General features: G+C 38.1%; 1 protein-coding gene across 1 annotated transcript in view; it reads left to right on the top strand.

The window, feature by feature from the left end:
* LOC107743179 (histone-lysine N-methyltransferase SETD2-like) overlaps positions 1-6,968 on the top strand; it is a 29,269-nt gene extending 22,301 nt beyond the window's left edge. The window contains exons 17-22 of the mRNA XM_016556311.1: positions 966-1,091; positions 1,968-2,104; positions 2,307-2,418; positions 4,862-4,936; positions 5,040-5,141; positions 6,529-6,968. Coding sequence (XP_016411797.1) covers positions 966-1,091; positions 1,968-2,104; positions 2,307-2,418; positions 4,862-4,936; positions 5,040-5,141; positions 6,529-6,690 — 714 coding nt within the window. The 3' untranslated portion in view covers positions 6,691-6,968. The remainder of the gene's footprint in view (positions 1-965; positions 1,092-1,967; positions 2,105-2,306; positions 2,419-4,861; positions 4,937-5,039; positions 5,142-6,528) is intronic.
* The last annotated feature ends 7,600 nt before the right edge of the window (positions 6,969-14,568 follow it).

Here is a 14,568-nt window from a genome sequence, read left to right as displayed (position 1 = left end):
CAGTCGCTGATTCAGAAGTGCCAGATTGTCATAGCAAAGTCGGAATTTACCCTTTTTTTTTTTTTTTAGAAATAACCTTTGTGAGCAGCCAGCTTTGTACTCTTCTAGGTTCAAAAAACTGTTGTCCATAAAATGCGTTGCACAAATTCGAACATCTGGGTTGTGCTGTTCTGTTGTAAATAAATCTTAACCAATGATTCCTAATTGCATCTACTTCCGGAAGGCCAAAAAAAGTGTTTCTGCTTTCGCACTGAAACACAGCGTCTCCCTGACATGGCTGCATCAACAGGACTGCTGTTCCTGAAACCACGCCTTCTTTCTTTGCGTGCACATTTAGGCGCATTATGCTAATATTTCCACATAGTGATGTAGACATGTGGGGGGCGTGTTAGAACGAGCCGTCTGGTTGACTCTTAACTTTTATAAAGAATATCTCTTTGGATTTGAGACTTTAGTCTTTGCAACTTTACAGATCTTCTTTATGCACCAAGAGCTTGTAACACTCCAAAGAGAAAGGAAAACTTGAAATCGCATCATATGACCCCTTTAAGTTCCCATGCTACATACTTTGTTGTTTTTTTGTTGTTGTTGTTTTTAATAGTCCACTCACATATGCATCTAAAAACAGAAGAAAAGATATGTTGCTATGTCTGCTTCATTGTGACCTTAAACATGCTGGTTTACAAACCAGGCACAGTAATATCCTAAAAGATCTCAAAACATTGGCTTTACTGGAAAGAAAACTTAATGAGAACAGTTTTCACAAATGTGACTAGTGCTGTGAGATATGAATGTAATAGCTGTCACACACTAGTGTATCTGACTCTCAAGCAGCATCTTCACCCAATGATCGCTCAGTGCATAACCTCCTAATGTATTCAGTGTGGTGGTTTTTTTGAGTGAACACTTCATACTAATGTTGTATAATGATGGCTGCTAAGCATTACGCTTGTATTTGTGTGCAGACATACACTGAGCCAACTGCCAGTTACCTACATGGGCAGCAGGTGTACACGGGTCATCAGCAGGGTGTGGTTGTGCAGCAGGGAGGCACGGTCACCACCATCGTCACATCTCAGACAGTTCAACAGGTATGCAACTCAGGCCTTTCACCAGATGAGGGTGCTGTTACTCTCTCTCGCTCACCATCTTTATTTTTTTTAAGCATTCCTTTGTCTCTGTAATTGTTCATAAAGAAATGCTGGGACTTAGAATTTGAATTTTTAAGTAATGTTATAGTTGAATAGTGTATACATACACATAATCAATTAGTTAAATTTAATTTATAAAAAAAAAAAAAAAGTGTATATGAAATGTTTTCCCCCCACCAAAAACAAAATAAGCTGACTTTCACAAGCTGTGCATTTCTGTTGAAGAATGAATCAATCAATGAAAAGATTTTAAAAATTAGGCCTGTTTGCACCAACACACGATAATTATAACGATAAAGATATTGTTTTAAAAATCATTCTAAATTGAAAAGAATAGCAGAGTCCACACCACATCTATAATGATAATGACACGATAGCTTTGGAATCACTATCAGGTGATTTATTTATTTTTTTCCAGCTTATGAATGATAAAAACATAAACAGCCAATCAGAATTCATCCTGTTTTAAAGAGTGCAGGCATTTAAAGTGGCAGATGACATAACTGCTCACACAACCTCACTTATCATGCATTGGTGTGATTGGGCCTTTACTCATGCACAAACCTAGTAGAAAGACAGAAACAAAATTTAATAAGGTTGTAAACTGTTTCAGGTTTGGTGCACTTTCAGCGTGATGCACATAAATCTGATGCAGCAACTATATGTTATTAATTGGCATAGTTAATATGGTCACATGGCCTATACTGTAGTATCAAGTTCTTGCTAGACTGCTTGTAATTCGAATTTTATAGACAACAGGGTTCCAGTAACCCTAAACATGCTGACTAACCTCTCCTGAACTGTGATTCACCACAGGAAATGATCGTACCCAACAGCATCATTGATCTACCGCCCCCTTCCCCTCCCAAACCTAAAACCATTATCCTGCCTCCCAGTTGGAAAGTGGCGCGAGACCCAGAGGGCAGAATCTATTACTACCACATCATCACCAGGTATGAATGGTCCTTATTATATAAGCAATCTGTATATCAATCTGGGGTGGCAGAATTAAACCTTATTTTAATCAATTAAGCTTGATGACATCAGCATGGATTGATCTAATGAGTTAAGACATTGCCGCCAGACCACGTCTGTCTTTGTCCTATTGTAATGGCTTCACTATTAGTACATGATGAAATGCAATTTCTCTTTCAGGCAAACACAGTGGGATCCTCCCAGCTGGGATGGGACTACAGATGAAGCCAGTGTAGAACACGAGGCTGAGATGGACCTCGGGACGCCCACATATGATGAAAATCCTTCAAAGGTATTAAACAATTCCTTATGCTTAGGTCAATATCATAGGATTTTCATCAACCTTAACTTTGAAGTACTGTAGAAGTACTTCTTAAATAAAACACAGCTTCAACCCTGGTCCACCCAGCCCATTTATGAAAATCAACGAAAAAATGTGTAGTTCAGAAATTGTCACCATGTTGATGGCACCACCTTAATCATATTAACGTATGCCTGCCCGCGATTAAATTTTGGGACATTTGTAATCCTCATTTTAAATGCAAAGAAGTTAAAGTGATAGTTCACCCAAAAATGACAATTCTGTCATTAATTACTCCCGTAAGACCTTCGTTCATCTTCGGAACACAAATTAAGATATTTTAGATGAAATCCGAAAGCTATGAGAATAGTGTTTGTGCGCATAGAAAACAAAAATAATGACTTTATTCAACAATTTCTTCTCTTCCATGTCAGTCTCCGTGTGCATTGCTCAGCTTGAAAACAAGGCGCAGCGCATCCGGGTTCTACACCAGAATGCCGGCTCCTGCGTCAGTAGCATCACACGCATGCGCCGGGATACTCTTGTGAATGCGCGTCAAAGACTGACATGGAAGAGAGACGAAATTGTTGAATAAAGTCGTTATTTTTGTTTTCTTTGCGCAAAAAAATATTCTCGTTGTTTCATAAAATAAAGGTTGAACCACTGATGTCACATGGACTATTTTAACAATGTCCTTACTACCTTTCTGGGCCTTGAACATGGTAGTTGCTTGCTGCCTGTGCAGGGTCAGAAATCTTTTGGATTTCATCAAAAATATCTTAATTTGTGTTCCGAAGATGAATGAAGGTCTTAAGGGTTTGGAACAACATGAGGGTGAATAATGACAGAATTTTCATTTTTGGGTGAACTATCCCTTTAAGAACAGCGATCATTTGAATATAAATATCTTAAAGGTACAGTAACAATAAAGGTCACACAAAAGGATTACTGAATGTTTTTAAGATATGAAATATCACTCCCTTTTCCCCCTGCAGTTCACAGTGTTAAATAATACTAATGTGTGGAATGAATGCTCTTCTTAATTTTAAATAATATTAATTCTAATCATATAAAAATGCCAAATAAAGAAAACAAACTGTCAGTAGTAAGAAACAAAGAAATAAATTAGATTAAAAAAAAGCAATGGGTTTTTTTAGGGGGATAGGTGGGATCGTTTTTTTTTTTTAACAATATTGCTGTTATAGACACATTCCTGTTTACTTTCCTATTCCAAAACCCAGCTGTATTTACATTAATACCTTACCAAGACGGATATTTTGACCAAGACATGCATTTAACCATTCTTGCATGCAGCAAAATTACCACAGGGCACAAGTGACCTTTGCAGCATATGAACATACACATGTGTGAGCGTTTGAAGCAGCCTTTCAGACAGTGTTGGTACCATATTAAGTACCAAATAATGTGAAAAAAAAGGTATTTTTATGTTTTTGATTGATTTAGTATTGAATAAGTATCAAAGCACTGATCATTTTAACAACTCCTATTCTAAAGTTCACTTTGGTACACACATGTAGGGTCTGAGACTGTCCCAGCCTCTCTGGATAATTGAAGATGTTCCAGCCATCTACGATGGAATGGTTCACAGCTGGTGCTCGTCCACATAGAGAAAAGCTATTTGGAGTTTGGAGGAAAACACTTTAAATTTGCCTCAGTGTTTAAAAGGCATCGGCTTTTAAGACGTGTCATATGATGCAAATACATAAGAGGTCTGATCAGGCCAATCCAAACTGAAACATGAAGTCAAGAGCAAGTCACAATAAACATTGTTGTACAGTCATGTCATTTCACAGGTCATAACCATCTTGATCTGTGTTCTCTGCTGTCCTCCCTCCCCCATCACCCACTCCGCCTTTCTTTCTTTCTCTCTCAGGGTTTTGCTGGTGTTTTCTCTGGCTCTCTTTGATGCTAATCAAACCCAGCTGTTGAAACTGTATTCATTTATATGTGGTTTCTCATTTGGAAGTCGAACTGTGCAGAATCTCTTTGGTCTTTTCAACAATCGCCCTTTTCGTTTTAGACTTCAAAATATCTTAACTATTAAGCTTTTAACAGATTTTGTTACCAAAGGGTTTTATTGTCTGTTGTCAGTATGTTAGCATTTCCTCGGATGTGCACTGGTTTGGCCTTTGGGTTTCTTTCTGGGACCTTGTGACAATGAGTATTGACAGTCTTGGCATTGATTCAACATAAAGTCTCATTCATGTCATATCGGCTGCCTAAGGGGACTCTGGGAGTTGCAGTGTTTAATGTTATTTGTTGTAGAATTTAGACTCCCAAGTATGTTTTGGAAAAGAATGTTTAAACAATGTCTAGATTATATACTCTTGCATGAGTAATACGTCAAATAAACTGTCAGTATTCTCAGTATATAATTTCATGTGTTGCTTTTTTGTTTGTCCTCTTTGCACAGTTCTCTACAAAGACCGCCGAGGCAGACACGTCCAGTGAGCTGGCCAAAAAAAGCAAAGAAGTCTTCCGCAAGGAGGTGAGCTTTAGATTCTCTTGGGTTTTTTACCAAATAATTATAGCGGTAGCTCATGTGTGTCCGACTCGTCTAACTTTACAGTTTCTCCTGGTTATCTTTTCAGATGTCACAGTTTATTGTGCAATGCCTTAATCCGTACCGCAAGCCAGACTGCATGCTGGGCCGTATCAGTAACACAGAAGACTTCAAACATCTCGCTAGAAAGGTAACAAAAAATGGACAAAGAGCATTCTTGTGTTAATGTTTTATGTAATCTTGTTGAATGCTCAGATAAATAGATAAGGCCAGCCATATGCACCCAGACAGACATCTTTGGATCATGCAGTTTTTCTTTTTCCCCCTTGTAAAACTATATAACGGGAGCAGAGACAGATCTTTTCTTCTTCCGTATTGTGATGTACATCCAGGTGAAATGGATTAACGAAAAGAAAAGAAAAAAAATATAGGATGGGGTCAATCCATCGATCTTGGTTCAATCCACTTTACATTATATGTATTAGTGTTAATTTTGTCAGCCATTTTTAATTTAGTCTTAGTCTTGGTTTCACAGACGGGGCTTAGACTAAGCCAGGATTATAGTTCAATTAGGACATTTAAGTCATTTTTATAAACGTGCCTTAGAGAAAACATTACTGGTGTGCATCTTGAGACAAAACAAAGGCACTGATATATTTTAAGATCAGTCAGTGCAAGTTTCTTTCAGTTGAAAGAGCTCAGACTTACATTTTAGTCTGGGACTAGGCTTAAGCCTCGTCTATGAAACCGGGGGTTAGCCTTTTAAATTAGTCTTAGTCCTGTGTCAAATGTACTTTTTAGTTGTCATATTTAGTCAACCTTGTCCTGTTTTTGTTCAGGCTAGTTTTAGTCAATGAAAACTTTAAGACAACAGCAGTTATTTAAGTGCATTTATTCAGCAACCACAAGTCACAACAAACAAGTCGAGATCTCGTGACAGAATACAGACTGCCTGAATGACACTTTCATTTAAGCCGAACGTCTCACATGAAGATTGCTAAACTTCAGCTTACTTGTTTGTCGGTGTTTTCAGATCATCGTAGGCGCTTCCGCAATGAAAAGCGAGCGTGTGCACATGGTTGCCAGATTGCAAAAATTAAGCAAAACAACGAGCAGAAAATGTATCCTTTTAATAGATAAGCTCTGATTTGGGGATTTGAACTCTTGATATCTGGCAACCGCACACAAGCTGGCATAGTATTACAGCAGGCCGCAATAATATTTTGTCAAATTTTTTTGACAAAAATGACATTTTGGTATAGTTTTTATTTTTTTAAATACATTTTTGTATCATCTTTTATCATCAACGATACTGAATGTTGATATAGTCACAGTTATCGTTTATTGACTTTATTCTCGTCTTGTCATCGTCTTGTTTTAGTCATGGGGGAAAAAAGCTTGTCAACAAAAGTTTTTGTCATAGTTTTCGTTAAGGAAAATAACACTAGTCTATATCCCTTTAAAATGGAGAAATCGTTGTTTTTGAAATACAGTGCGGTCACTGAAGTCTTTCGTTATGATGTCGTTGCTGCGTCTCTAAACCTTTGGTATGTGTGTGTGTGTCTATCTGTTCACAGCTGACTCATGGGGTGATGAACAAGGAACTGAAGTCTTGCAAGAACCCCGAAGACCTTGAATGCAATGAGAACGTCAAACACAAGACCAAGGAGTACATCAAGAAGTACATGCAGAAGTTTGGCGCTGTGTACCGGCCCAAGGAAGACATAGAGCTGGACTAACTAGCAAACCCAGGAACCTCCTGGCAGCTCTTTCCAACCGAACACCTCTGGCCTGAACAGTTTTGGTGCGTCAGAACAGGGCAGCTCAAGCTCGAGTCCTGTTGTTTTGTTCCACTGACCTTCTAACCATGTCCTAAATGCTGCTCTGGGAGGGGGGCGTTGACTGAGCTGTCCCGCACAGGGGACGCTTTTATGATGAGATAAACTGCTGCAGTATGAATTGCGGAGGACGCAAACCAAGGGTGCTACTCAGACTCTTTCCAATTATCTCTAAAGCAAAAATCCTTTTCCCTTGCCACCCCACTCCATTACTGTAGTTGTTACCAAGGGCTTTTGTTAGCTTGCCTGCTCTGCTAAAGGTCCAATCCCTCACTGATAGTAGTCGAGAAAGAATGAAGGAGAAAGACAGACGCTAAGGATTATATCTCAGATAAAATACCCACAGAACATAGGTCGCCCATCTCAGCATTGTTTTTATGGATTTTAGACTTTCAAATAGAAGTGTGCAGGTCTGTGATCTAACCCCATTTGCCCTGGTCTGGTTTCTCCTCTCGACTGGGTGGAAGGTTATGTAGCAATGATATTTTATCAAGGTCTTTCACACTGTTTTTACATTAACATTTTTATTCATGTCACAAAGGCAAATGTGAAGCCCTCCAGGCAGTTTGTAGCTTTTTTTTTTTTGTGGCCGTCACGTAAGGATTAATCAGGTTTACTATCCCATAAGCTCTGGCCATTAATCAACTCACCCCACCTTATTAACCTGCATTAAATCTCTTTCCAAACATGTATTATATTGCTTTATATGTGAATATATTGAGAGTTAGTTTTTGAGACCATTAGCAGAGACTTTGTAAAATGACTGTGGGGGTCCACAATGTCTTGTGTAAATATGTCTAATTATGCCAGACTGGTAAAACGGGATTGGAAGGATACGACTAGATCCGAGTCCTCTGTCCCGTTGGCGTGATTTCGGTGTTCCTACATCAGGCAGAATTCCGCACTCTCCCACAGCTCCGTATGTTGGGTTGGGTTGGGTTTTAAAGGTGGGGCTGTCATTTCTTTTTCCTTTGCTTTCTGTGGAAAGACTTTGGATCTTTTTTTTTTTTATGTACAAATAGGAGTCTCGCCCCACTCCACTGTAAGTACTGTGCAAGCACATTGTCATACTGAGTGTAAAAACATTTTAAGATAAAATAAACTGTTTTCTAAAAATAAGTCTTGTCTTGTCGCCTTATGCCTGTGTGTGGCGCAATCTACTGTGTTTAATCCTGGATGACTGAAATTAAATGTGCTGGTGCCGAACACACAAAAATGGCACCTACTGCTTCCAAAGAGGCTTTTTCATCCTCTGACGTGGAGAATGACGGTCATCAGGGTTCATCCTTGGTTTTGGAGAGGATGCATTAACTGCTACAGTAGCCTAAAAGTGGGTATTTTTAAACTGGGATCCACAAAGGGCGTCTGTGGAAGTAAAAACAGTAAAAAAAAAAAATGAGTAAGCTGATTAAAATAAAAAATTAAGTTGTGATAAATATGCAGTAGCAACAGATCCTCCCTATTGTGATGCACATTTCAATAATAAAAAAATGTAGGGCAGAGTCTTAGTTCTATCCATGGGTTGTTGATTGGATATACTGCTGTTCAAAAGTTTGGGATCAGCAAGATTATTATTATTATTATTTTTTTTATTTTTTATAAAAGAAGTATCTTTTGCTCATCAAGGCTGCATTTGTTTGATCAAAAATAGTAATATTGTGAAATCGTATTACAATTTAAAACAACAGTTTTCTATTTTATTTTTTGCTTTAAAACAATTTATTCCTGAGATGCAAAGCTGAATTTTCATCAGCCATTACGTTAGTGCTGTCAAACGAGTAATCGCGATGAATTGCTTCCAAAATAAAAGTTTTTGTTTACGTAATATGTGTGTGTGTGGTGTGTATATTTATATAAAGACACACTCATACAGTATATATTTTGAAAATATTCACATGTATATATAAATATATTTAATATACAAATATAATATATTTTTCTTAAATATATATGTGCATGTGTTTGTGTATTTAGATATACATAATAAATATACACAGTACACACACTTATGTAAACAAAAACTTTTGGATACGATTAATCGCTTGACAGCACTTATATATATATATATATATACTTAATACATCAATCACTTCTTTTGGTTGTATAATGTTAAAAAAAAGCCACAATTTGGAAACAATTGTTTTATATCACACTTACCTATTTTAATATGCATAAATGCTAATACACCTTTATATTTTTGGAAGGGGCTTCAGTACAATGACAATATAAAAGTCCATTTAACTTTGAAAAACATGCTATTTTAATATACAGTAGGTTGTATTAATTCATGAAAGATAGTTGGTTGCCATTATATTTTAGGAAGTGGTTCCCTCACAAATTTATCATCATATTTGGTGGTCCTAGGTGAAGTCAGCCAAAAAGGAATGTCATTTCACAGGCTGGGCAAGTAATTAGCATTTCAACAAATTACAATTACGTAACAGAATTTCTTTTTCTTTTTAAGTAATGTGCCCTGATGGGTTATGTACAATATAACTAAGAATGTATATTAAAGTAAATACATGTTGACTTTAAACCCTTTTAAACCCTATGGGGTGACTGCCTAATGAGGCTCTTCCAGGGCTCAGACTCTGCCTACATGGTGCCGAAACCATCTGAGCAGAGCTGGTTTTCCCCTCCCCTCTGCAGAGCCCTTCTCCCCTCCCCTCTGCAGAGCCCTTCTCCCAGGGCCAGGGCATTCCGCTGTGCTGTTCCAGACCGCAGTTAAGCAGCTCCGTCTGGAGTACGTGACGGCATGCAGAGCCGCCCAAGTCCCTGCAAACCCTCTGCTCTCACTTACCAGAGCAGTCACAGAAATCATTAACATATTTCAGCAAGATGTGAACAGAGAGAGCGCTAGGAAATCCACACACCTGAGCTGCAAAACGTTGTACAGTGACAGCAGGGCCAATTGTCCTTTCTGCCCACATCCAGAAATGTCTTTCAGAAGCATGGCTCTTGAGTTTTATCCCTGATTGCTAGAAGAGCTTTGCATTCTCTGTCAACTAAAGTGACCAGATTTCTGAAATGGAAACCAGGAACATTTCTCAGTTCAAGGGTTAAAAAATATTACTCAAATCTCACTTATCTATGAAAAAAAAAAACTGAGAACACATTTTTGTATGTTTGTTTTTTAATTGTTTGGGGTTCCATTAGATCAAAAATAACCCTCGTTTAATACAATTAACCAAAATTAATTGGTTAATTGTATTAACGGGAACATAGGAACATTACTTTAGATCACCCACACACAAGATACCCATAGTTTCACGGTGTATTTGTTAGTACAATCATTACATATAGTTGTACAAAATATGTGACTCAGGTTTCATCATTGTACTGTAGACTAGAGAGAATAGTACAGACACAGTGGTATCATTGAATTACTGTAATGTGAAATTTAATGATGAAATAAAATCACAACATAGGTTTTCCAATGGAAAAAATGTGATTAAAAAAAAAATACAGTACTGTAAACTGAAGTGTTCCTCACTGCACTATGCATCTATGTTTCCATCAACCCGGTCTTGTGGATTTGGCCACAGGTTCTCATCTACATCACAATAGATGTTCTCATTCGCTAAACACCTGGGAAAGAATCTTCTGGCATGGCGAAACCAGGCCTGACACTGATCTGCTGTGACGTCATTGCATGCATCATCCATGGCCTGGAGAAGAGTGACTTGTTCGTGAGGGTGCCTATCATAGACCTTCCACCTCCATGTGGAGAAAAACTCCACAGAAATTGGGTGAGAAATTGTGGATGGGCCTGAAACCATGCTTGGACCATTTGAGCATGATAAAACTGAACATTATCCCAAGTTATAAAAATAAAACCTAAAAATAACCTGCAGCGAACGTTCTGGGAAGGTTCTCTTTAGGTTATAAAAATAAAACCTAAAAATAACCTGCAGGGAACGTTCTGGGAAGGTTCTCTTTAGGTTATAAAATTCAACCTAGAAATAACCTGCAGGGAACATTCCTAGAACGTTCTTATTTGGTTCCCAAAAAAATAACCAAATGGGAACGTTTTGTGTTTGTTGGAATGTACCTGCAATTCTAGAATCACTCATGTGTTTTCTGCAAATGTAATTGTTAGAAGTGTAGGCTAATTGTTTCAGGGGTGTGTTTCCCAAAAGCAACTATGGTCGCAAGTTCCGTCGTTACCAATAGAGTTCAATGGAATTAACGACCATAGTTAGCTAACGATGCTTTTGGGAAATGCACCCCAGATCGTTTATTTTAATTAGGTATACTTACGTTTAAAATTGTGTGCAAAACAATTCCGTTATATAGTACATACAAACAGTATTAGGCTACTATAGTGTAACATGTATAGTTAGTGTGAATACCTTAAAACCGGTGTCTCTCTTGCTAAATGATAATAGCGCGTGCGTCTGTTTGCGTAAAGTTTCTTGCCTGAATGGTAAGTTCTCAATTAAAGCATTATTCTTAGTTTTGTCTTTTTAAAGGCATAGTACGGTGGCCGAGAGAGCTCGGTCAAAACAACCCAATTGCTGGGTTTGTCCCTATTTTACCCAGCACTGGGTTGTATTTAACCCAGCATTTTTTAGAGTGTAGAACCTTTTCACACTTTAAATAGAGGGAAGCATTAATTAATGGTCACTCTGGAAAAAAAAGAAAACAATAGCACTTGTGAATATCCAAGACAGAGATATTTGAAACAATTTTGTAGATATTTAAATATATCAAAAGTTCGATATTTCTTCACAATCTTGGTAAAACAAACTATCTCCACATTAATGCTTTATATTGCTTATACTTTGTCAACAGTAGATTAATTTGTGTCTATTTGTATTTTTCTGAAAAAGCAACATCTAAGCAATTACATTTTCCTCTCGGCATTGTAGTGTTGAATGTTTTTTGAATTATTAAAATAATCATGGCCCTTGTTTTCCATGGTAATTAACGACATCTGAGAGCCTGAAACACTGAACACAACGCATTCTCACTGCTGTCACCTCTCACAGACAGTAATTCACTTCTTCATATAATGTTTTCCATAGTAACACACATGTATTTCAGTGTTAAAGGACATGAAGTGGCGCTTATTTGTTTTTTGTTCAGTAAATGACTTCAGTTGAGTGTTAATCAGGCAGAGAGCTCGGATTACAATTTGTGTTGCCATGGATGCAGCAACTCTGCCTTGAAAGAAATGATGGGTGAATATCCATATGACATCATGAACCAACACTATTCAGTCTGTATTCAGTAACATATAGATTCATCCACAGGCCGCCCTGGTTAAAACTGGTTGAAAATCACCAGAACTATGGTCGCAAGTTCCGTCGTTACCAATAGAGTTCAATGGAATTAACGACCATAGTTAGCTAACGATGCTTTTGGGAAATGCACCCCAGATCGTTTATTTTAATTAGGTATACTTACGTTTAAAATTGTGTGCAAAACAATTCCGTTATATAGTACATACAAACAGTATTAGGCTACTATAGTGTAACATGTATAGTTAGTGTGAATACCTTAAAACCGGTGTCTCTCTTGCTAAATGATAATAGCGCGTGCGTCTGTTTGCGTAAAGTTTCTTGCCTGAATGGTAAGTTCTCAATTAAAGCATTATTCTTAGTTTTGTCTTTTTAAAGGCATAGTACGGTGGCCGAGAGAGCTCAACGCGCTGCAACTTCAGAAAACACATGAATGGAAAAAATGTGATTAAAAAAACAATACAGTACTGTAAACTGAAGTGTTCCTCACTGCACTATGCATCTATGTTTCCATCAACCCGGTCTTGTGGATTTGGCCACAGGTTCTCATCTACATCACAATAGATGTTCTCATTCGCTAAACACCTGGGAAAGAATCTTCTGGCATGGCGAAACCAGGCCTGACACTGATCTGCTGTGACGTCATTGCATGGTGATATTGGCTCCACGTTGTCCAGGTACTTGGACGGTTGCCTGCTGGCCAATTAAATTCCGACCTCTCCTCGGTGTCTTGGCCAGGTTAAAGCCTGCCTCATCCAAAAATATGAATTTGTGATAGTTTTCATTAGCATCCAGCTCCATCACCCTCTAAAAAGACCAAGACAATTACTGATTACAATGATAAAGAATGTTTGGGGATTTTTTTCTCCCCCAAAAACAGGCAAATTGATCATACCTGAACATACTCAGTCCTCAGTTGCTTCACTCTCTGTATTTCTTTCAAAAGGCACACGATGTAGTTGTTTTAAAGACACCTGATGTCTTTTCAGCACCCGTGCAATAGTCGGCAAACTTATGGCTTCCACATTGCTGAAAATGTCGTCATTGTCCAAGATGTGTTGCCGAATTTCTGTAAGGCGAATATCATTTCTGGACCAAACCAAATTGACCACAGCCTGCTCTTGTTGGTCAGTCAGAATTTTGCTTCTGCCTCTCCCCTATTTGGCCTAGTCTCTATTCTGCAGGGAGAAAGTCACAGTAAGAACACATTTACAGAAATCACATCACACTCTGTGGTACACACTGCCATGCTGTATACACTAATCTACTGTAACAGTTTCAAGTAGCTTAAACTTTAGTGGATTCTGAAGACTTACCGGTTCTCATTGCGGAAAGTTCTGATGATTGAGGCCACAGATGGTCTTCTGAGATTTGGTTGAAACATTGTAGCTGCTGCACTCATTGTCATGCCATGATTTATGACATAATCTACAACTATAGCTCTGATTTCGTTTGACACCCTTTGCTGTTGCTGCCGGCGTCTAGGTCTGTGGTCTTGTCCTCTACCACGTTCACCCACACCTCTCAAACGAGGCCCACGAGCACCTCTCTGGTGAGGCCTAAGCCCTCCTCTATGATGAGGCCCACGGCCACCTCTCAAAAGGGGTGCTTGTCCCCTTCTATTCCTTTGACCACCATGTAATCTTTACCTTCCACTTCTGGCTCCATGTCCTCACTACGTTGAGTAGGCTACCACTCATCTTACTTATATATGCGTACAAATATGTGAAATCAATCAGCAGTAATGAGTCGCCATTAACTCATTAAAACCACAAAAGCAATTACGTAAAATTGACATCTTGTGTACAGTAATGTTGAATATGAAAATGTGTTCTGTAAAAGTGGTACATGGGACCATAGAAACCATATCTGATAAAGAATGAAATATGACATCCATAGATAATGTAGTCCATCTGGGTCATATTCTGTGGTAATTGGTGTCAATTGATCTGTCCTGAAACTTTCATGATCTAAACATGGAATATTGTTCATCAGTTTCCATTAAAGCTATGCATCAAGAGTAATGCAACAGTTACTTATCATTTTGAGCAGTTGTATCAATTGATAGTTAGATCTTTGTAATGAAATGAATAGACACTCAACTCAGATGTACTGTGTGAGTTGCATTTTGAAATAGTAATACTTTGATGTTAAGATGTTAAGTGATTTTAGTTCAATGGACAAATGATCTTTGGCTTATATGTATTGTATCCAAGCATTTGAAAAAAGTGTTAAGTGTTTTTAACACATTTAAAAACGTGCATTTTGATCATTGGTTGTGAATTATGTGTCTAGAGTAATGACATAAAGGTTCTGTTATTAGTGCAAAAATGATTGTAAAAAACTGTAAGACTTGTCCACACCCTCCTAAAACGCCTCGTTTAAACACGCCCCCACATGTCTACGTCACGATGTGGGAAGATTTGCATAACACCGCCCAAATGTTCACGCAAAGAAAGAAGGCGTAACTTTATTGTTGCTGCCACCGCCTCCGCCATGTTGTGAAGACGCTGTGTGTTTCGTTGTGAAAGCGAAA

This window comes from Sinocyclocheilus rhinocerous, unplaced genomic scaffold, assembly GCF_001515625.1.
Source record: "Sinocyclocheilus rhinocerous isolate Xijiao unplaced genomic scaffold, SAMN03320098_v1.1 scaffold946, whole genome shotgun sequence".
NCBI lineage: Eukaryota > Metazoa > Chordata > Actinopteri > Cypriniformes > Cyprinidae > Sinocyclocheilus > Sinocyclocheilus rhinocerous.
Note: the sequence above shows the minus strand (reverse complement) of the source record. Positions and strands in the feature narration are given on the sequence as shown.